The following is a 22213-nucleotide window of genomic DNA, read 5'->3' as shown; positions in this document are numbered from 1 at the left end:
CTTACTGGCTGTAAAACACGTGTTAGATTGTGTTCTTTGTGAATTTAGAGTTTTAATATGCCCCTAAAAACTGTCAGGTCATTATTAGCTTTGGCAGGATAACGTCTAATCGGACCGGGAGCTCTAGAAAAATACCTTTAAAAAAACTCCTCCCAGGATAAAAAAAAAAAAATAGCTATCTGCAGTTTCCCTTTAAAAAAACAGAAGTCTGCTGTAATCGTCCATCACATGTTGTAGAAGAGTTAAGAAGCTGCAAATAGCATGGCTGACATGAGATGTTTACCTCTGACATTTACAGGATAACCTATTTGTCTCTCGTCCATCTCCTGCTGTGTGTTTTACTGTGGTGACGCATATAAACGTCAGTCAGCTTTCATCCACCTAATGATTTCTGTTCAATGGGATGTCCTGTGACGTGGAAAACTCTGCTGGTTCTCAGAAAGCACTCGAACGGCAGCAGGTTTTGTAGTTGTTTGCACAATGTTGTGATGTCTTTTTAGAGCTCGCCACAAAATACAAAATGCTGTACACTGGCTCTTTAAATGACACCGGTTAGGATTTGTACTTTCATTTCCAGCTTATTTTCTTTCAGTTTCAGGTGTTCAAAATATTTCTTGCATTCTCGGTACAAGAGGTTTAATCAGAGATCAATAGGCTATATGGATTTTTTTTTTTAAATTTTTTTTATAACTATTCAAGGCTTGTTTGATTTTTATACATGTAAATGTTTTCTTCAAATTTTGTAACTCATTCTTGGTCTGATATTAGTGAGTCTACATCTGCGAATGCATTTTCTTTAGCCATAATAATCAGGCTATCATACGTCATTTCCTTTTCTTTTTTTTTAATGCTGCATTATATTTTCAAATACAACATCATTATATACCTTCTAATTATCAGATATCAAATATTGAAACGATTCCCAAAAGGATCTGGTGGGCATATCTTGTTTTAATTTTGATTACAACGTGACAAAAAAATATTTTCCTAAATCCAACCAAGCGGTTTTGTTGCCTATAATTCAAATTAAAATGCGACCGTTTCACACGTTAACATTTATTACTGTTAACCGTGATGACGAAGGTAGCTGGTGGTGTCTTTTAGGTGTTAAGACGTGTTGGTCCCACAGAGGGCGCTAAAAGCTCTCAGCATGTCGGTTTGGGATTCAGTGGAAATCAACAGTCGTAATTGGATGCAAAACTATCGGGATACTCTCTGGTCTTGGTCATGATCTCCATAACTTCAACACTAATGTGTTACATGTGTGTTATTTGCTTGATTTATGTAAAAACTGAAGAGTAAACCCCGATATATTGTGGTTTTACAGGATGTTATGTGCTGGACTATTTCTTGGCCGGGGCTGTTTGTCTGGGAACCGATCAGTTTTAACAAGAACTGACTTATACAGCATATGTATTATTATACACTAGTAAATATTTATATATATATATAGATTAGATTAGATTTGACTTTATTAATCCCACAGTGGGGAAATTCGGTATACTGTATATAGTACAGAGAAAAAAAAACAAAAATATGAGTGAAGTATTTTGAGCTTTGAGACAATGCTGCATAGTTAAATAACTTGTATAGGGGCAATAAAACATTTCTGAGACTGTTCCTGTTGTGCATGAAAAGAGCACAGTTACAACGTCACATCACTCGATCAACATCGGCACCTGAGTTGCACATGTTTTTGTGACCACTGGTCCGGGCGCATTTGCGATTTCACCACGGACGTAAAACTTGAGAGACTTGACACAGATGTTTGGGAAGTCGCATCCGATGAGTAGGAATGGTGGGGAGCAACGATTGTGTTGAAACTTGTGTGTGTTTTCAGTGAGCGTGTCCGTTGTCATGTTGCAGAAACAAAGTGCCGTCGAGCCACAGATGTGTTGCTATAAGAGAGAGGAGAGCCGTGATGTCACGATGATGGAACTAAATGGCCCATTTTGTGAAACGTCCGAGCTGCTGATGGAGCTGCGGTTGCGGCTGCCGCTGATTAATCTGCGCTGTGGCCTTTCGTTCCCTCGGCGTCTCAGGATCATTTATCTGGCAGATTTATTGATCGGCTCCTGCACCGTGACACATCCTCCACCCAATCAGGCCCGCTGCTAATTGTAAAAGTCATTAGAGCCCAGCTGTCACATCTGTGTGTTAATAAACAGGTGTTTTCCAGGCATCGCAGTGACTTGAACACAACATGCAGGTTTGGAGCTGAAGCCTCCTGATGGCAGATTTTCTATTTGTGGCGTTTTATCTGCGCCTCCATTGAAGTTCACTCCTTTTCTGCTTTTCTTTTTTTCCCCCACATAAATAGCTCATTTCAGCCCGAGGACAGAGAAAGCGGGGGTTGTTGTATGACAAGGCAACATCCGGAACGTGTGAGCTGTGTGTTTTGTCAGGTTGATGATCTTGATGTGCAGTGACTTCAGCAAGTCAATTGGCCGTATGTCACCAAAGTTGAACTGTAAAAGCCCCGAAATGAAGCTGTCACTCCAGCACCTCCAGTAAAACGAGAATGAAGCAGGACGTGAATCAAGAATAGGGCACAACAATCATGTTAAGTTCACTGCTGGGCTGTGAGCAGGCTTGTAGTTTGTGGTGCCTCAAGTGTTTATACCCTTTTATATTTCTGGACATTTTCCGCTCTCCTTTTGCTCCCTCTTCATTCATGCCAGAGGGAATTTTTTTTCCCACATATACACAGTAAACAATTAGCTTAGTGTAGCTCAGATATTGGATTTCAGTTTTAATTATTCATTTAAAAACCCCAAACCTTTCATCATTTCATCACACAACAATAAAATGTTGTCTGTTGTCTGTTTTTCTTGGTTGTTTAAGTATAAACAAAAAACAAAAAACTTTGCACTATTGTTTAGTTAGTTTTAATTTAATTATTCTATTTTATTGTTAAAAAAATTAACCCTGTGGTGAGATTGTTCTACCAATAGTTGATTCCAAGGTCAAGAGTCACACCTGAACTTCAACTTTTCAGCAAACACGGATGAGCGTTTCATGAAGTGATGAGAAAACAAAGTAAAGTTGAACAACGAATCAGTCGCAACGGGGCAAACTCCATCTCGAAAGCTCTACAACAGCTACTAGATGGAGCTTAAACCAATAAAGACTTATTTCTGTGTGATTTGTCACAAACTGATTCGGGTACAGCTTTGCAACATATTGTTTTGTTATGAGTGATAATTGATGCAGAAAGACATGAAAATAAGATCTTATGAGTGACTTGATTTGTGAGTTTGAAGATGCATGTCAATCTTCAGCAGAGGTACTTGAGTTTTTCAGCGTGGAAGGAAGAGCTCAGTTTAAGCGAACACAGTCACACTCACACTCACACTCACACTCACACACACACACACACACACACACACACACACACACACACACACTCACACTCTCACACTCACACTCACACTCACACACTCACACTCACACTCACACACACAGTGCTCGGTGTTAAAAGGCTGCCGCCCTTTCTCTCTGTCTATTTTTACTCTGTTTGGTCCATTAAGATACGCAGTGATGATAGTTAATGAGTGAAGCCTATCCACAAAGCAGGCAGTAATCACAAATGTCCTGAAGAGTGGACATATGTGCGCGCACACACACACACACACACACACACACACACACACACACACACACACACACACACACACACACACACACATACAAACACACACACAGACACATAGACATGTACAAAAACATAACCACACGCTATTAATGTGCAGGCTATTTGATGTGATTAAAACATGTAAAAGTAAATTTTATTTTCGCAAAAGAAAAAAATCTTCTACTACTTACTAAATACTCCTTTTGCAACCATTGTGTTGTAAGCACACTGTTGGTCCCCAGTTTCCACCAAAAGAGGCGACTGCGGACATTGTGTGCCTGCACAAAAGTCATGGAGAGAGCAACGGAGGGTCAAGGGCGGAGTCCACCCCACCGACCTGAAAGGCATGCGCATGCTTGCATGTGCATTTGAAGTGTGTACTGACCTGTATTTTCAAATCCTATCTATCTTTATTTTCCTTTTTCAAAAACTGTACTCCAGCTTCGAGTCTGCCATTTACACTTTGGCTTCTGATTATAAAATCATCATACGTGTTTCCGGCCCTGCAGAACATTGCTTATGACATTTATGAGTCAAATATCTGCTGCCATTTTGACACTTGTAAACAAAATGAGTCACAACGGGGATTAAGCAACTGCATTTTTATTAAACACGAGAATTTAGTCTTTTGGAGGAAACCCGTTCTCCAATTTATTTTGGGACTTGCTTGAGGACACAAAAAATGCTAATGATCATAAAAAATAGCATTACCTATGTGAGATGTAAAGGTGTTGCAGAGGCTGTTACTTTCCTTGCCAGTAGATGGCAACAACAATTTACATATGCAAGTCTAAATTGATGCTATTTTCTGTAGATGGCATGATGTCCAAATTGCCGAAGTACTCCATCTTTGGAAAATTTGTAGCCCACAAAACAAGAACTTTGTGACAAAAACCATGAAGTGTATCACATCCAAAAAAATAATTTACAGGGCAAACTTTCTTTTCTGCAGAACAGGAATGTCACAGACGATGACCTTAACTTTGCTATTAAGAATGTGGGGTCCAAAAATGTGAAATCATCAGCTTTGTAGTCAGAAAGTTGTTGAAGAGAGAACTTTATTCTTGAACTTCCTACATCCTGTCTCTGGTAAACTTTTCGTCCTGCAGTAGGGGCCATTAATGAGCAGAGCTGTGGAAAGTCACAGTTGCATGAGTGAGAAGTCTGCTAATGGTTTGAAGCATGAAAACATGAGTGAAAGCACGGCCACTTTTACACCTTGAGACATGACACAAACTGGCCTGCAGTCCATTATCGACTGCAACCTACTTTCACTAAAACTGTGAAGTCTGGCTGAATAGGAAGTAAAGGTGTAATATTACATTCATTCTGAGGCTGCAGTTTGATTATGTCAGTAAACTGTTGATCCGTGTTGTTAAACAAAGCTGCACTTTGGAGAAAGGTAGTAGCTTAAAGACTATTTTGGTCAGTTGCCTTATGCCACATTTCTTTTAGAGAGTGACATACCATGTGTTTCTCAGCTCTTAATCTTTTGGAGTGAGAAAAACTGTGTAACCAGTGGAAATGACAACCTAAAGAAATACACAGAGAAATAGTTTGAGACATATACAGTGAGAAACAAATCTGCTGACTCTCCTTTTCATCTTTGTACCAGCAAACTGAGGTAATGCCCAAGTGACGCTGTCCATGGTGCTGAAGCTCATTTTGTCTTACTCGAGGCTTGAGGAGCAACCAGGCAGGCAAAGTTGGCAACCTGGGTTCTTGATAATATTTTATCTACATAATTCATTTTATTTTGGGGGGAAATTGGCACCACTCAAGGAGAATATTAGGTTTGCCAGGTTCTCCATCCTCCTTCTTGTGACCTGATGAAGGACAAAATATAGTTTTAGGATCTTTATTTTATTTTATAGTGACTGCACTTTGTTTTATCAAATAGCTTTTCTGTGTTTCAAGTAATGAATACAAAGAAAACCTCTGAGGCAAGGTAGTAATCCAAAAATACGGTGAGGCTGCAACCAACCATTTTAAGTGTGTAAATATCAGGAAATATTGAAGACCAAATGAACCTATTCAAATGTCAACACCCCACAGAAAACGGTGAAAGCTGGTTGCTCTGTGGGTACCTGGGGGAATAATTAAACTGAAACTGACCATTGCAAAGATCAGTTGGGGCAAATTTCAACCCTGAGGCCTTCCAGGAGGTTAATCCGGCCATAACCTTACTGTTATGCATCTCCTCTTACAGACTATTTTAGAGGAAGTGAGGAAAAATGAATACAGCCATTTTTTTAAATTTATGTTTCAAAATACTTCCTGACAGGTTCCTCAGACAATGCTCCCAGGGAAAACTAAAACATGCCTCTGTAAATACAGGAGATTTTTGAGGCAAAAGAAATGCACTCAGTTTGGTTTCAGGGTTTTCGTGTCAGTGTCACCGAGCCTTTATGTCAATCAGCTGACACTGACGGGGAAAATGTAAAGGCCACTTGCTGTTTTGTACTCATGTATGTCGACATGTTGTCATGTGCACTATATCCTTTTTCATTAAGAAAGTCTGATTAGTTGACCTTGTTTTACACCAATTATACCAGCTGAATTTAAAAAAATAGTCAAAAACAATACTTATATATACATAAAATATAGGCATTTTCCTTTTGAAAGGTTGCTGAACATTTAAAGATTTTAATGTGTCAAGATTTCGGTCTCATCTTGGTCTTTATGCTACTTCTTACCTAAAAACCTGTGACATGTTGTTGAAAACACGCAATACTATAGATTTTACAAGTAAAACTGTCAAAACAGAGAATAGCCGCAGCTTAAATAGCAAAGATTTTACCTTAAAAAAAGCCAAACTGATAAAACGAATGTGTCCTAAAACTTTGGATCTTATATTTGCAAAAGACACTGATTACAGATCTCTTTAATCATCAAACAATCAGCCAGACAAAACGACTCAGCTTTGAAAAATAAACCAACATCTTTTATTTGGTGAGTGGTGTACATCACTATATGAGCTAAAGGCAGGTCTATCCACAGTTATAACTTATTTGCTCTACATGTTAAATAGTATAAAGTGATTATATGCATCTGTCCATTCAAAATGTGTTCCTCTTCCCCATGAATCTCCTTTTTCTCATCAAAAGACCACGTATGGATTCTCTGAAACAACTCGGTCCGCACTCAGATCATGATTGCCACATTGAAAATGAATGGGACAACTGTCTCATTTTAATTTAACAGAAGTTCATTTATTTTCCCAACTAAACAACTATACAACTATTGTTCTATTCATGGTGAACGGGGCAATAGAATATTTATGATTCTGTGATTTCACTGAACGCCAATGGTGCTATAATTAACAAAAATAAGTCAGACAGATGGTCCATTTAAAGTTAATCCAGCCAATGTTACTCTGAAAGATAAAGGGATGAAAAAATTTTAACAAAATACTTAAAAATGAATGCTGTTCCATTGCTGTTCCAACAGGTTGAATGTTTAACCGTTTAATCAAATTGAATGCAATAGTTGTACCATTAAACATTAGTATGAGAAATCCACTGAAAATTCATAGAACAACACTTATCTTGAAACAAAATGTAATAAATGTTGTATTGACATTTTCATCAAGTAGTAATTTCACTGAAACCTCATAGTATTTGTTCCATTGAAGATCAATTGTACAACGCTCCACTGAAGGTAAATGGAAATTGAACTAAAACAAGTCAGATTTTAATCACACAGATGCTTCTCTTTAGAAAGTTAATTTGACAAGCATTTGGAAATAAAGTACATGGGATTCAGTGGGAAAGTTACTCTGTTGACAGTAAATGTTCTTCCATTGACAGTCAGTGTTTAAAATGAAAGTTGATTGGACATTTTGAAACAAAATGTGACAAATATTCAGTTAAATTCAAAATCATATAAGTAATAAAAGTGAATGGGGCCATGACTTCGTAGTATTTAAAAGTACAATTTGTGCCATTTAAATTTCTACAAAGTGAAAATTCTAAGGCAAGCTTATGGATATAGCTTTCCATTGAAAATTTGTTGGACATGTTTTCCACTGAAAGATAATGGAAATTTTGTGAGGGTAAATCCGTGAATTTTATCGGACTTATCCTAAGTTACATGTTGCTTAATAAAGCTTAAATTATCTACAGAAACTCAATGGGTAAGGCTAAAAAACTGTTCTGCTGATGGTTCCATTGAAAGTTAATGAAACTTCAGCGATGTTTTTTTTGGTTTTTTTAAGTAAATGTGGTCCTTATGTTTATGTTTATCGGTTGCCAGTTGCCGTCTTCAAATGCTAATCAAACAAAACTGCACATGGACACGCAAGTTGCTCAGTGCGGCCGAAAGAGTCTTTAGTGATAAGTATCGTGTGCATATATACGGTATATATACAGTGTAAACATGTACTGGGTGGACAGACAGATAGATAACCACATTGGAGAACACATCATCGTTGGTTGATCTGACTTTCGAATGTCCTTTGGATTAATAGTTTTTTTTTTTTGGAATGAGCGGTTTCATGAGGATGACTTGAGGTATTGACTTGAGCACGGGCACCTCCTCAGAGTGGCTGCAGAAATCAAAAACAGGAGAGAAAATGGACAGAGAAGAAGGATGTTATTGATGTAGAAAAACTGGAAATGGAGTATTAATATAGTAATATATTCCCACCTCATTTCCCTACATTCGCTCAGTTACAGTTTTGTTGTAAAAGTTGTGTATCATTAAGGTTTCACAGAGGTCTTAATGGCAGCTTTCCTTTAAACCTTTTCTTATCAAATGTTTGTATTCTGATGTGTGATGCAGTGCTTGTTTTTTTGTAGGTTCTTGTACTTGTGCTTGCTTTTTGTCGTTAGAAAGTATAACATTTTCGAGGCAGATTTTGTTTTGGTGGTGTGCCATCTTTTCTCACTCTTTGAGCTGTGTGGATGTTACATCAGAAATATTGGTCCATTGTCACCATGTCATTGTGTTCTCTTGAACTTTTATCTTTTGCAGGGATCATTTTGAGTGTTTGACCCACAGTTACAGGACATGTTGGTCGTCAGGGTTAAAATGCAAATTAAGTTTGGTTGTTTTAGAGTATTGATTGGGGTCAGGCGTAGAGTTGGGAAGGTTAAGATTAGGTTAGGTTGTGTAAGAAATGCATTATGTTTGATAGGGCCACCGGGTTCATGTCTGTACCTACCAGTTGAAAGTTGTTTAAGAGGTGGTCTACGTTGATGTCGTCGTAGCTCTCCTGGAAGGTGTTGGGTTCATCCCTGGACTCTTCTGGGTCGCTGTTTCCAGGATCTTCTAGGCTGTGTTTTTATTTGACATGACAGGGGGGAAGAGTATAAGGAGGCTTAGCGAGGGGTGAATTGATTTTTGCTTCACCCATTGTCCATCAAAATTGCTTTATGAGTATATCCAGGGGGAAAAGTGGGCAGTGCAGTTGTTGAATCGCGCTTTGTTTTAGATCTAAACTGTTGCCAAAAAACTGTCCACTACATTCTCAATTTTATCATTTAAACTGCTCCTTAAACTAAAACTATTGGTTAGTCTAATTTCCAGCCACCACGCTAACCTGATTAACAAATAGAAGCAATACCCACCAACTTGGAGTTGTAAAGTTAGTGTGAACATTCTTTTATCTGCTGCTTCTTCTCATCCATAAAAAATGTTTTAACATCTTGCAAACGACCAAACTTGTTTTGTTCAAACAAATTTAGCGACGCCAGTGAGCACCAAGCTGGCAGCGAGAGTGTAACTCCAAAGCAAAGGGATTTAGACATCTTAAACTAAAACTATTGAAGCACAGACACTGTGTTGCCATGAAAGCCAAATAATATCTGTTTTCTGCATGAAGGCACTGTCACTGAGTTACACAGTTATTTGCCTGTACAGCCAATGTAAAGGAGAGCGCGAAACATGTAAATGGACAGGTGAATGTAAGGAGGACAGATTCCTACCTTCTCTTTCCTGTTAAGACTGAGTTCAGGTACTTCTTGACAGCCATCTGTTTGCGGAAGCGGCTGTAGTTGTCTGTAAAGATGGCGTCTGTGTGGCGCTTCACTGGCTCCTCCATCAGCTCATCACTGGACAGAAGAAACAACAAAGAGTGATGCCACAATTAAGAGAGCAGCAGGTTTCAATGCAAAGTCATTAAGGATCTGTGATTCATGTTAATCTGCTCTTTGTGTGTGTGTGTGTGTGTGTGTGTGTGTGTGTGTGTGTGTGTGTGTGTGTGTAAGTCGCTCCTGGCTGTATCACAATAATGTGATGGAGCAGAAATGGCCAATTACAAAATGCATCATCAAGCAGGTCGGCTCTTTTTTATTGTAAATGTCAGTAGATCTTCTGGTGTTAAAATAGTAAAAACATGATGTATTTTTACTCTTTGCATGTGTTAATTTAAAAAAAGGGAAATATTACAGTTTATTGAAGCTTTAATGTAATTTATTTCACTTGATTCTATGACTTAAGGAATTTTTCAATGAAATAAAATCAACTTTTTTTTTTTTATCAAGACTGTAATTAACACATTTTCAAGCTAATTTATAAGTGGTGATTTGATAAGAAAAGAAGCAAACTAACATGTAGAATTCAAAATCCTACTAAAAAAACAGAGGATTAGGTGTTTTTTTTCCTTTATAGGTCAACCAAAAGTTAGAAAAAAATGTTTGCGAGTGAATAAGAACAAGTGATGACACATTAGACTTCTACATTTTTGGCACTTATTTTTCCCTTCTTTACTGTCAACTTTTTAACTGCTCCAATCAAAAAGGTCCTGCATTCACTGTTGCTTAGACCTTGGACAATAGAGACAGGTTGGGCTCATATTTCCTTGTTTTCATGTGCAAATTGTGCAATATGCCAGATAAAGATGAGGATACAGTTGGGTTTAACCTTTTAAAAGAAAGACTTCAGATTTTAAATGCCTCCTAATTTTTCTTCTAGTCTGGATTTGACAGATCTATACAGCATTTTCTTTTCTTTTTTTTTTTATCCTATCAATGGACAGTCTCAAAAAAAAAAATGGAGAAGTCTTTTCTGTTTCCCAGACCTCAAGTGCTTATAAGTTTCGGATATCACGATGTGGTTTTGAGAAATAATCAATACGTTCTCTAAAGCGTCATTCAGCCTCGTTCTGAGCCTGTCTGCGGGACTCTCCGGACGGAGTGGTCACCTACCTGACCCGCTTTCCGATCAGAGACTCCAGGTACCTCCGCGCTGAAAGCTGTCCCAGGAGTTTGCTGTATCCGCTGGTGAACAGACCGTCTGCGTGTCTCGTCGGTCTGCACGGGATCATAGGGAGCTCGTAAGGCAAACAGACGCGCAATACAGCCTCAGTTCTACTGATGTATTGTTTATAATAATCATAATTTTTAAGCTGGAAGCGCGACGGTTTTCTTTACAGGAACAATACAGTTGCTATATTTGCCACAAAATGTTTTCTGATTTCACCATTAAATTGACCAACATTCGTTAAATTATGCAAGAGTTCTAAATTTGCTGTTATTGTGAAATGCAAATATCTTGTCACAGCATGAGTAAGCCCTGTGAGAGGGCTGGTAATGAAGATCAAATACTGATGACTGATCTTAAATTATCACCTCCTTTGAAGTTAAATTTTCTCTCTTTCTGTTGCACATTTATGTGATCTGTGATCAACTAATCCGGAGCACGGTGACAATAATTTAAATAATTCTGACATCAGTCAGATAACACGCGTAAAAGTCAAGAATTCTTCGTCTCCTCGATGAATGAAATTGAGCAGGAGTCCAAAGTAAAACCTGCTTAAATGCCTCCCTATATGTCTAATCATACTTCGCTGGTAGCTTTTCCTGTCCCTCTTTACAGCTTTTGCTGGAAAGAACAAAGGATTCCTCTCACCTCATGGATGTGTATGGCAGACTCAGAGTCTGGGAGTACAACACACTGCACAGGGCTATTAGGAGAAGCAGGTGGGGACCGGTCCGTTGCAACATCGCTTTACACCTGAGGATGGAAATGGTGACGGGTTATTCTCGTTCTAACCGGAACTCAATGAGCACTTGATCGTAGTGACAAATGGAAGAAATAGAGGAGCAGTTAAACTCCACAGAACAATTTGGATATTGAGCCATAACAACCTCCCACTGCATGTTGATTTTTGACAGCGAGAAGACAAGAACGCGGAGGAATCCAATGCGTAATTGCGCATGGTGCCGGTCCTGGAGAGGACTAAATATTTGACTACACTTAGGCGCTGCAGCTCTGTTGGCACTATAAACCACAAAACCAATTTTACGTGTCCAGCGGCTTGAAGAAAAGTAAGTCCGAGTAAATTTTGGAAATGTAAAAATCTCCTCCGTGTTTTCCCAGATCCTCCATTGTTTGATTTTTTTGTTTTTGTTTTTACCAATTTACTCCTCACTTCCCCGGAGCATCGACAGAAAACAAACTAATCAGATGGGTGTTTTCCCTAAGAACGACTGCCAGAATATTGATCTTTGTCAAACGTCTCAGTTAACGGTGAATTTTAACATTGCAAAGACAGATAAAAAGCCCAATCCAATGCGTGATTAAGCAGAGCGCAGACAGTAGCGAGTATAAGAAGCTGTTGTTTTACCGAGGAGAAGCTGCAATTCACACAACGAGCGCTTTATTCGACGTAAAACTTAACATTAATCGATTGGTTAATTAGAGAAACCCCCCCCCCCCCCCCAAAAAAAAAAAAAAAAATCCCTGAAACTAGAATAATCTCAAAAACAATAGTTACTAAATACAATGGTAAATAGAAAATCTTACACGTGTTCTAAAGTTGTCGACTTTGGCTGTTTCCGTTGCGCTGTCCAGAGTCCTGATCTTGAGCCGTAGCTGTATGTCCACACTCCGGATCCGATGCTTCCTAATTCTGTTTCTCTTTCTGTCTTTCTGCTTGCCTTCAGCTCTGCGCCCGTTTTATACACCTGGATGTTTCTCATGGAGCAGGAGGGGACATCAGATTCATCGGCGGTCTGAGACGTCAGTAAGTCGTTGCTTCCGTCACTGGTCTTGCTCACGGTCGGAAGCAAAGAGGCCTATGGTGAAATTAGTTTGGAGTTTCATTCTATTTCTTCTAATTAGTCGCAGGAATAACTTACTTATTTGCCAGAGTTGATGCCGTTGACTCATCTGATCATTTCCCTCGTGGCTCCTCAAGGTGCAACCTGTTCCATGGAACAAGCTGGAAGATGGACAGGAAACAACATTTTTTAAAAGCACCCAGACTGGAACTCAGAACTTTTAGCAGATCTGTTACACAAGATAGAGGAAGAAGAATGAAAAAATATAGGAGAAGAGGGTGCATTTTTGATTCCTTGATAATTATAGGGACTTGATGGACATTAAAAAGGCAACATTTTTAAATCAGTGAATATATTTTTTATATATCTTAGATATGTTTTTTATGAATGTAAAGTTTGTGATATTTTGTTGTTTTTTGTATTTTATTGTACAGAACAGTAACCATTTTCATCTGGAAATTATGACCTCTGCAGGACTCAGAAAAATGGCAGTCTATACTCAACAGGTAAAGGCCTCAACAATAACTGTTGATATCAAGAATCGTTGGCATATAATTGCCTATGATGCTGATTGTTACACAATAAAATAGTCCAGCTTTAGTATATAAATTACCTACTGAGGAATCAAGATGTCAAATCTGTCTGCAGTTGTCATCATGACTTTGATGGACATTTGTGACAATAGGTGGAGATTTGTTCACAATTGAACCTGTTTTGCAGTCTTCACTCATCTAAAATGATCAGACACAGGAATATGTGCCAGAATGTTCTTTTCTTTAACATATACATGATATAACAGGATATTTGTGATCATGTTTTTTTCTTTGGTTTTATAAGGCCTATAAAAGGTTATCAGCGGCCTACTTTAGTGTGTGGACCCCACCTTGAATCGACCTCATTATTTAGAATTTTGCGGCAATGTATGGGCTTGAATAGGATGTGCCCCCAAGCAATAAACATTTCCTTTTTTTTTTTATCTCGTGCATTGTCCTGTCATGACACAAATACTTAATTCCACAACAATGTTATCAAAATCCCTCTGCTGCCATTTATAGCCATTCCTTCATAACCACAAAGTGAGCGCTGAACACACGGATCTTGCAGATTACCACCTTAAATACATAACATTGTACAGAGTGTTTGCAAGACATTGATTCTTGTTTTCTATTTCAGGTTGTGTTGGGCTTTTTACAAAAGAGCATTGCACAGGACTGAAGTGTCTCTGAATCCACCCACAGTGTCCCTGATGAGTCTGATTTGCTCTGCTGGAATAGCACAGTGAAAGAGCTGTGACGTTGGCTGGCGCCTCATCCATCCATCCATCCATCCATCCATCCATCCATCCATCCATCCATCCATCCATCCATCCATCCAAATGAGTGTGGACCATTTAGCCAATATCACTGGAGAGCAAAGGAGATGATTGGCTTAGACATGAGAGCCACAGAGAGACTGCATGACCTCTTTCTGTGGCAGTTGAGAAAAAAAACAAAAGAGGAGGTAGTGGAGTTAAATTAAAGAGATAAACAGTTATTGACTTTGATTTGCGTTGAGCAAACATGTTAAAGTTGCCATGACGTCGTGTAAACATAATGCCTCTGGGGTTATACAACCCCGTTTCCAAAAAAGTTCGGACGCTGTGTAAAATGTAAATAAAAACGGAATGTGATGATTTGCAAATCATGTAAACCTATGTTTAATATATTTCCATGTTTTTTTGGAAAATATTGAATCGTTTTGAATTTGATGCCAGCAACACGTGCCAGAAAAGTGTTTTGCAGGACATTATGATTTCACAGTAAAGTTGACCTTTTGGATATAAACTGTTATCACCTTATTATTTTATCATATTAGACATTCGTGTAAAACTTTGTCATAATTAGCAGATTCATTCTTGAGTGATGGCCACAAATGTGCCTTGTGTGGTCACAGTGACCTTTGACCTTTGACCACTGAAATGTAACCAGTTCATCCTCGAGTCCAAGTGAAGGTTTGTGCCACATTTTAAGAAATTCCATCAGTGTTCCTGAGATATCTGAGATGTTCACGAGAATTTAACAACTTCAGGTCACAGTTACTTTGACCTTTGACCCCAAAATTGATTTTGGAGATCCTTGAGTCCAAGTGAGCGTTTGTGACAAATTTGAAGAAATGCCTTCAAGGCATTCCTAAGAGTTACAATCCTGAGACAGACGAGCAACCTGAAAACTTGATTCCTTTGGCAACATATATTACAAAATGGTTTTAATGCTGGGAGCAAGAATCTATTGAAAAATATAGATTTTTTTATACCTGATAATAATCACAAATTTCAAAACTTTGCATGATGACAGCCGTGAGTCTGGCCTTCCCCGGTATGATTTCTCCTCTCAGTCAGCAGATGACCCCCCCACTCTCCTCATCCTCCCTCCTCTCAGCCATGATGGCACTATGTGAACCTTAATGTGATCAGTCCAGAGAAAAAGCAGATTACGCAGAAGTCCATGGGAGAAGGAGCTGGTCTAATTGACAGCAGTGATTGGAGACAGATCCCTGCAGGAAGAGGAAGCTGATGGAGGAAATATCAGCGTTATTATGTTGATGTTGATGGAATGTGCGGAAGGAAACGTTCCTGTAGACGAGTAACAGGCTGCCTCACCTCTGTACGCGGGGTGACACAGAGAACTGAAGACAACGGAAATCTAATGTTGTCTTATTGTACTTATTGGTACTTTATCAGAACCATTACCAGTGATACCCATTGGTAATGGTGAGGCTACCTGGACCAACTGGAGCAACTACTACTGCCATTGTTAGTTTTAATATCACGCCGACTTCTACTACAGCTGCTACTAAAAATAATTTCTGAGTGGAGTGCAATGCTGAATAACTGGTTCTTCTAATTTCAGTTGATATTTTTATACGATACCATACGATATAATTTAATGTCCCCATTGGGAAATATTTATTGGGCAAGTGTTGCTGCATTTGATAGAATTCTGCATTTTGAACATGATATAACGTGCATCCTAAGAAACATACATTTATGGGCCATAAATAACGAGAATTAAGTGAAAAGAGTCATTAAATCACAAATTTGCACTTAGGCAAACTAAATGGACACACTGAAGTGGGCCTACTGGACATGGGTCCCACGGGCCCATTCAAAGGAGCGACTCAAAACAACTACAAAGAGATGCAACATGACCACAAAGAGTCACAAAACGAATGAGAAATCAATTGTAAAAAAAAAAATAAAAAAAATTCTAACTGACCACTGAAAGACACAAACCAAGGAAAAAGAAATGCAAAATAAAAACAAAAATTAAATCACTGCAAAGGGAGACAAAATGCAAGCTGCAACCAGACAACAAAGAGACAGAACTGGACAGACCACTGGGAGATGCAAGCAGGTAAAAAAATAGAGCCATTGAAAAATAAGTGCAAAACTTAAACAAATAGATGCGAAAAGATGCAAAACGAACAGACAGAAATGCAAATGGTCGACAAAGAAAATGAAATGTAGACTCTAATACATCCTCATCCTTTGCAGTGATTTTGTGTCTCATCAGTCTGGGTGTCTAAACTACATCAGTAGCTACCTGTGATGCTACTGCTTCCACTACATGGCCTGAATTACAGTAATTCTATCATTAGCCACTGTTACTACTATTACTACTGTCATACCAACTGCTACTGCTGATCTATATTAAGGTCGCTAAAGACATTTTTTAAAGTTTTCTTTATTAATAAAAAGTACATATGTGGTGAAGATCACTGATGGAATCCATATTTATATCTATTCAATGAGAGACTTTGCATCATGACTCTTCCTCCCAGCCGGTGTGATGAGGGGAATCCCCTGGCTTGCTGAGTGCCTCCTCTGCACCACATTATCCAATTAGCAGGCCAGCGAGTGACGACTCTGATGTCAGATTACTGCTGGCAGCCTGACGGGACTCACTGGGGTCTCTGTGCCACTCTGGCTCATCTCTCTCCCTCCTCTGAGTGTACGTGGCAGGTGGAGCGGTGGAATAAAGATACCGAGATAAGACAAAGACAGATGATGAGAGAGACAGTGTGCAAGGGAAAGTGTAGACAGAGGTAGAGACAAGATTAACAGAAAGGTGAGAAAGGTGGAAGAAAAAAAATACTAGAATATGGTTTGAAACTAATTTAGAAAGAAAATGTTTGCTGCACTAAAAGCTAATCTGACTTTTTTTTCAGGTCAAGCTTGCTTATGCAAAGAGCGCACCAAAGTTTTGAGCTGCAAAATATGAAAACTGTCCAAATGACTTTGAAAACAAAGTTAGTAGACTTTTGTCTCGGTTTTTCTTTTCACTAGTTTAATGTTTTAATTAGAATGAAAGTTAAAAACGTTGCTTAACCCACCGAATGTGTTCATTCGGTTAAGAATAATCTCCTTTTCTGTGTTGGGAAATACACGTTCTCCAACTCTATATACTGTTTGGGCTTTGTCAGAGTTTCTTCAGATACTTTTGTGAAAATGAATACAAATTTGTAAAAATATAATTAAAAATTTTGGAACGGCTTTTTCTGAAATAAACATGGTTGTAGTCATTCACTTAGAGTCTCTTGAGAGATCATCTACGCTGAAGATCACTGTTTCACTTACAAAAATGCATACAGTGTCACACAATTAATATTGTAATAAAGATCATAGCTCAAAACGGGACTATGCCTTAAATTGCCATAGTCCTCAAAATTTTATTTGCAGAACAATGTCATTGAATATTCAAACGGGATCAAGTTCTGTGTTATAATACACACTGACAGACAGTAGTATTTTTATATTATTTAAAGAAAAATGTGATGACATATTTAAAGTGGATCTCCATCTGTATCATGATGCACAGTGACAGACAGTCATATGATTCATGTATGTGCCCGAGTTCATGAGAAAAAAGTGAAAGTGTTTAGACCTTTAAAAAATAGGACTAAAAACATCATGAACTTGGTAGAAGAAAAACACGTTTGTAAAAGTTAACTGAAAGTCTCGGGTTTGGTGCAAGTGATGCGGATAAATTCATGCTAACGGGAAAAAGATAAGAAAGAGACAAATATGTATTCCAGTAACTCCTATTCCCACTGGTGGTTCATCATACCAACCACCTGTGTTTGTGTGGAGATGATAAGACATCCCTCCACAGACGAACGATGGGCCTTTACACTCATCTGAAATGTCGTCATAGGTGCCTGTGTCAAACTGATTATTGTCTCCCATGTGGGGAGACTCCTCTCTTCCTGGTTCACCAAGGACCTAGTTGGGTTTGGTGATGGATTGCCGTCCGCAACAAGAGGAGATTACTCTGATGAATTACAGCCGAGCTCCCCTGACGGTTAAACCTGGTTTACTGCAGCAGGACTCAGGCTGCGTTCAGAGCTGAAAATGAAGACAGTTGGTCAACACTGCCGGATGAAATTCGGGAAATGAGCTGCAATAATGCGGTAACGCAAATGACGTGCTTATGACACAAAACGTCCTACCTTGTGAACCGGACAATACCATTGAGGGGACATAGAGGCCATTTTTGTTGGCTTAAACATAGACAACTAAAAGTTTGGTGATTTTGCTTTGAAGATGATTGACATTAATTTCTTGGCATGATAAACACAGCTGAAGCTCTGACTAAGATTAGCCTAGTTTAGCATAACAACAAGTCCTCCAACCTGAATAATGTGTAGATCATTTGTCATGACCTTCTGAAATCAACCTGTCAAGTGTAAGGTAGTACAGACATGTTTTATTTCTTTTGGCACAAAAAAAATAAGTTGGTAAGTTTTACCAAACGTTTACGGTTTAAGTTCCAATAGATGATCTTGATAGTCATGGTTGCAAAAATTACTGCAAAATTACAATTCAGTTAAAAGAGTCATTGACAAGCAGCAGCTTCCTGTGGTAAAATCAATGTTTGTCATCTGCTATTTATGCCCACATTCATGAACGTTTTTAGATTTTCGGTTTCTGGATGAACATACTGTATGTATCTTTGATTGATCTGCATTTCGGTGCTCACAAACACAACAGAGATTCATCTTTTTTTGCCAGCTTCCATTTATTTTCCCTCTCTGCTCTCACACAGAGACACGAAATGCAAGCACTCATCAAAACCCAAGTCCCTGAAGGTTCCTTTAATGGAGGCCATGTTTTTGGTGTGGGGCCTGTACAGATCAATTAGACCACCAGAGCTCTTCATTGCATCCTAAATTAACTAAATACATAAATGCATTTGGCCTGGATTCAGCCCCGTGGCAGACATTACATGCAGCGATGTCATCCTGAGACTTTAATTGTTGCAACACACACTCGTACGCTTACACACACAGACACACACTCACATTTCCATCATTAGCTCTCATTAACCAGCAAACTTTACCCACGATGCACTCGGGTCTGGCTCTCATGGGGGAGGACCAATCAGATTATGTGGCTTTGCCAGTAAACAGTGAAATGTGGCATTAGATCATATGCCACATATATCTATGTAGATCTATCTATCTATCTATCTATCTATCTATCTATCTATCTATCTATCTATCTATCTATCTATCTATCTATCTATCTATCTATCTATCTATCTATCTATCTATCTATCTATCTATCTATCTATCTATCTATCTATCTACCTACTTACCCACTTACCCACTTATCCATCCATCCATCCATCCATCCATCCATCCATCCATCCATCCATCCATCCATCCATCTGAAAGCGTCTTACAGGAAGTTGAAGTGTAATTTTCCTGTTATTGTCAATGCTGGGTCACCAGCTCACCTGACTGTAACAGAGACATCCATAATCATTATTTGCAGCTGGGCCTTTCTGCTATGACATGTCAAAATGTGCTGAGAGAGGTCATATATGGGGCCATAAACTACTGATCGCATGAAGAAGGTTTTTCTTGAGTCCATGAAGACAATCGTAACAAATACAGTTCAATTCCCTTTTTGAACCAACGACTGATGATGTTTCCAATGCTGTCTTGTGAAGCTGAAGCTGAGGTTTTGTTTGATGACACTGTGTGGTCATTCTTAGACAGTTGATGTTTTTTGTATTATTATTATTTCATGAAAAGACCTCCTCACTTGACTTTTACCTACTTGTGACCTTTCTCATACATATTGCACTAAAAAAATACAGTCAGCAGTGATTTTGCATGTACTGTATGATTTATTTTTTTTACTGTGTGATTGCTACAGTTTTTCAATACCTAACTCTTACCAGTGATCTTATCTTTGGACTACAACTTTACATAATATGAGTATGTACGTGTTCATCATTTATTTTGTATACACAATTATTTTTTTCTTCCCTGTTGATGTTTTAATTGTACAATTACTTAAAGTAATATTGAATTGTGTAATAACATTGAATCAGAATATTGAACTTTCAAAGTAAAGGGGGTTAAATAAAATATTAGCAGCAAGTTTAAAATAACACTCACAAATTATGACTGACTTGAAAATGACCACAAAGTTGAATGAACATCTTTCTGATGCAGCGTCAACGAAACCTAAAAAAAAAAGAAGATGAGATTTGCACAGGTAATTGAATTACATTAGATTACAGAGGTGCATCTTATTCGTTTATAAGCTGTATTTTTCACGCAGTGCCTGAGCAAGACCTGTGATGGACTGAAATATTGCACAACACCAATTTGTGCAATATGTTCTTCCTTAGATGCTCACTTGGAGAATTTAAGCCATTTCTCTAGAAACACGACCACCAGAGTGCGACTCTTGTCCCTATGCAGTCGTCTTCGGTGTGTCACGGATGCTTTAGCAGCCCTGCCGTAATGAAATCTGAGCACCTGTCATGGCAGGATGACCTCACCGCAAACAGTCAACATGTTGCAGCTAAATGAATATAATGAGGTGTGTTGTGGTTGTAAGGATGTTAGCTGCTGAGTTACGGACTACCAACTATAGAGTTTGCAGGCCAGTTTCACCCAACATAATAATAATTATTATTTCTCTGGATTTGCTGTTTTAAACTGTGCAACTTTTCTGAAGTTTCCAGCTCAGTAGAATTGACCTGTTTTCACAACTTATATTGTTTAAGTAGTTTTTTCCACAGCCAAACAAGACACATATCAAGAGAGCACTCTTTATTTGTAACCCAAAGAAATGTATTTTGTGAGACTGACATTTCCTTTTACTAAGTTAGCAAGAAAGCATTTGGTCGTATTATTTAAGACCTCAACACAACATACGACTGCTCAGTGATCTGGACATCACGACGATCAAAAACCCAGGAAAACAATGCTTTTAACAGTAATGCTGAGATCACAAAATATGGAAAATAAACTGGTTTCCTCACCTGTTTCAACTTAAACTAACACACATAACAGACTTGTTTAAAGGTAACAGCTTTTTTTTTTCCCCCAAGCTCTTTTCTGATATAATTTTCTAATTTCTAATTTGTGCAGCTGTCTATCTTTTCCCTTAAATTTTTTTTTTGAATTTGATCGATAAAGCATTTTCTCACTTTATTTATCTCTCTTTCCCTCGCGGACACGCATACACACCATCCAGGGAACTGCACTGAAATTGTCTGGGAGAGTTAACTCAGTCAGATTGCACCTTGTTGTTGTGCAGCATCAATCACATCCATGAGCAGCCGAGCCCCACAGACTCCTGATTTCCTGCATCGATGTAATTTCTCATGAGCACCTTGTGCTGAATTGATTTATCTGATGCAGATGGAGTTACATGATACAGTACAGTAGCAGTCTGTCTGTCAACAACATAACATTTTACTCTGACCTGATTATATTTTATAGAACTTTGTTGTATATAGGATCAATATACATTTTAAACAATTAGATTAAATTCACGTGAATACATTTCCTAATTAATTATTGTACTTAATAATTACAGTAATGTTTATCGTATTTAAAAAAAAAATATTCTTCATATGATGTATTACTCAGTTTTAAAAAAAAACCCATTAAAACGAATGAAAGATCTAAAGAAGTGAAGCAAAATAATAAAAAAAACATCCTCAAAATAGAATGTATGAGTTGGTGTGACTTTAAACAGAGGCCGGTAATTACTCATCACTTCCCCATGTAAATATCAGCCTATTTATTCTTAATTGGGGTGACAGTTATCCTCTGTGCTACATTTATTAATATCCTCGGTATTTAACGACATTATCAAGTCCGAAAGTCAAATAAACGTCACTGCTTGAAATGCACACTGTCAGACTAAGTGTTTAATTCATATTTACTTCATCAATGTAATTTTTTTCAATTTAATTTTATTTCAATTTATTCTGCATACAGGTTTACAAAAAGTTCGCTCAACTGGTGAGAAAAAAAAATCTGTTATAGTTCTTTGGGATGAAGATACTATCTTTATCAAATCCACAGTCCTGCATCTGCTGATCTTGTCCACTGACTTTTATCCTGGAAGACAATAAGATTACTGACAGTTGGAGCCCTGATATATATATATATATTTTTTTTATTACATATTACAAGTGACTTACTTTGGCTCATCCTGACAGATTTAAATCAATGAGACCCAAATAGACCTCATGTCAAAGAGAAGCATCATTTGTAATCTTGG

At 38.1% G+C, this 22213-nt stretch overlaps 1 protein-coding gene across 1 annotated transcript; it reads right to left on the bottom strand.

Annotated features, from left to right (window-relative positions):
• Positions 1–6583: 6583 nt before the first annotated feature.
• Positions 6584–12491, bottom strand: vip (vasoactive intestinal peptide). Its single transcript, XM_069144023.1, has 6 exons — positions 12383–12491; positions 11486–11590; positions 10783–10887; positions 9562–9687; positions 8799–8910; positions 6584–8180 (listed from the first exon to the last, which is right to left on the bottom strand). Exons 2-6 carry the CDS (start codon positions 11578–11580, stop codon positions 8172–8174), a joined length of 447 nt encoding a protein of 148 aa, XP_069000124.1. The 5' UTR covers positions 11581–11590; positions 12383–12491; the 3' UTR covers positions 6584–8171.
• Between the last annotated feature and the right edge of the window lie 9722 nt (positions 12492–22213).

The sequence above is a fragment of the Embiotoca jacksoni genome, unplaced genomic scaffold (assembly GCF_022577435.1).
Source record: "Embiotoca jacksoni isolate LCO1_2020_lvr unplaced genomic scaffold, fEmbJac1.0.p SCAF_12, whole genome shotgun sequence".
NCBI lineage: Eukaryota > Metazoa > Chordata > Actinopteri > Embiotocidae > Embiotoca > Embiotoca jacksoni.
Note: the sequence above shows the minus strand (reverse complement) of the source record. Positions and strands in the feature narration are given on the sequence as shown.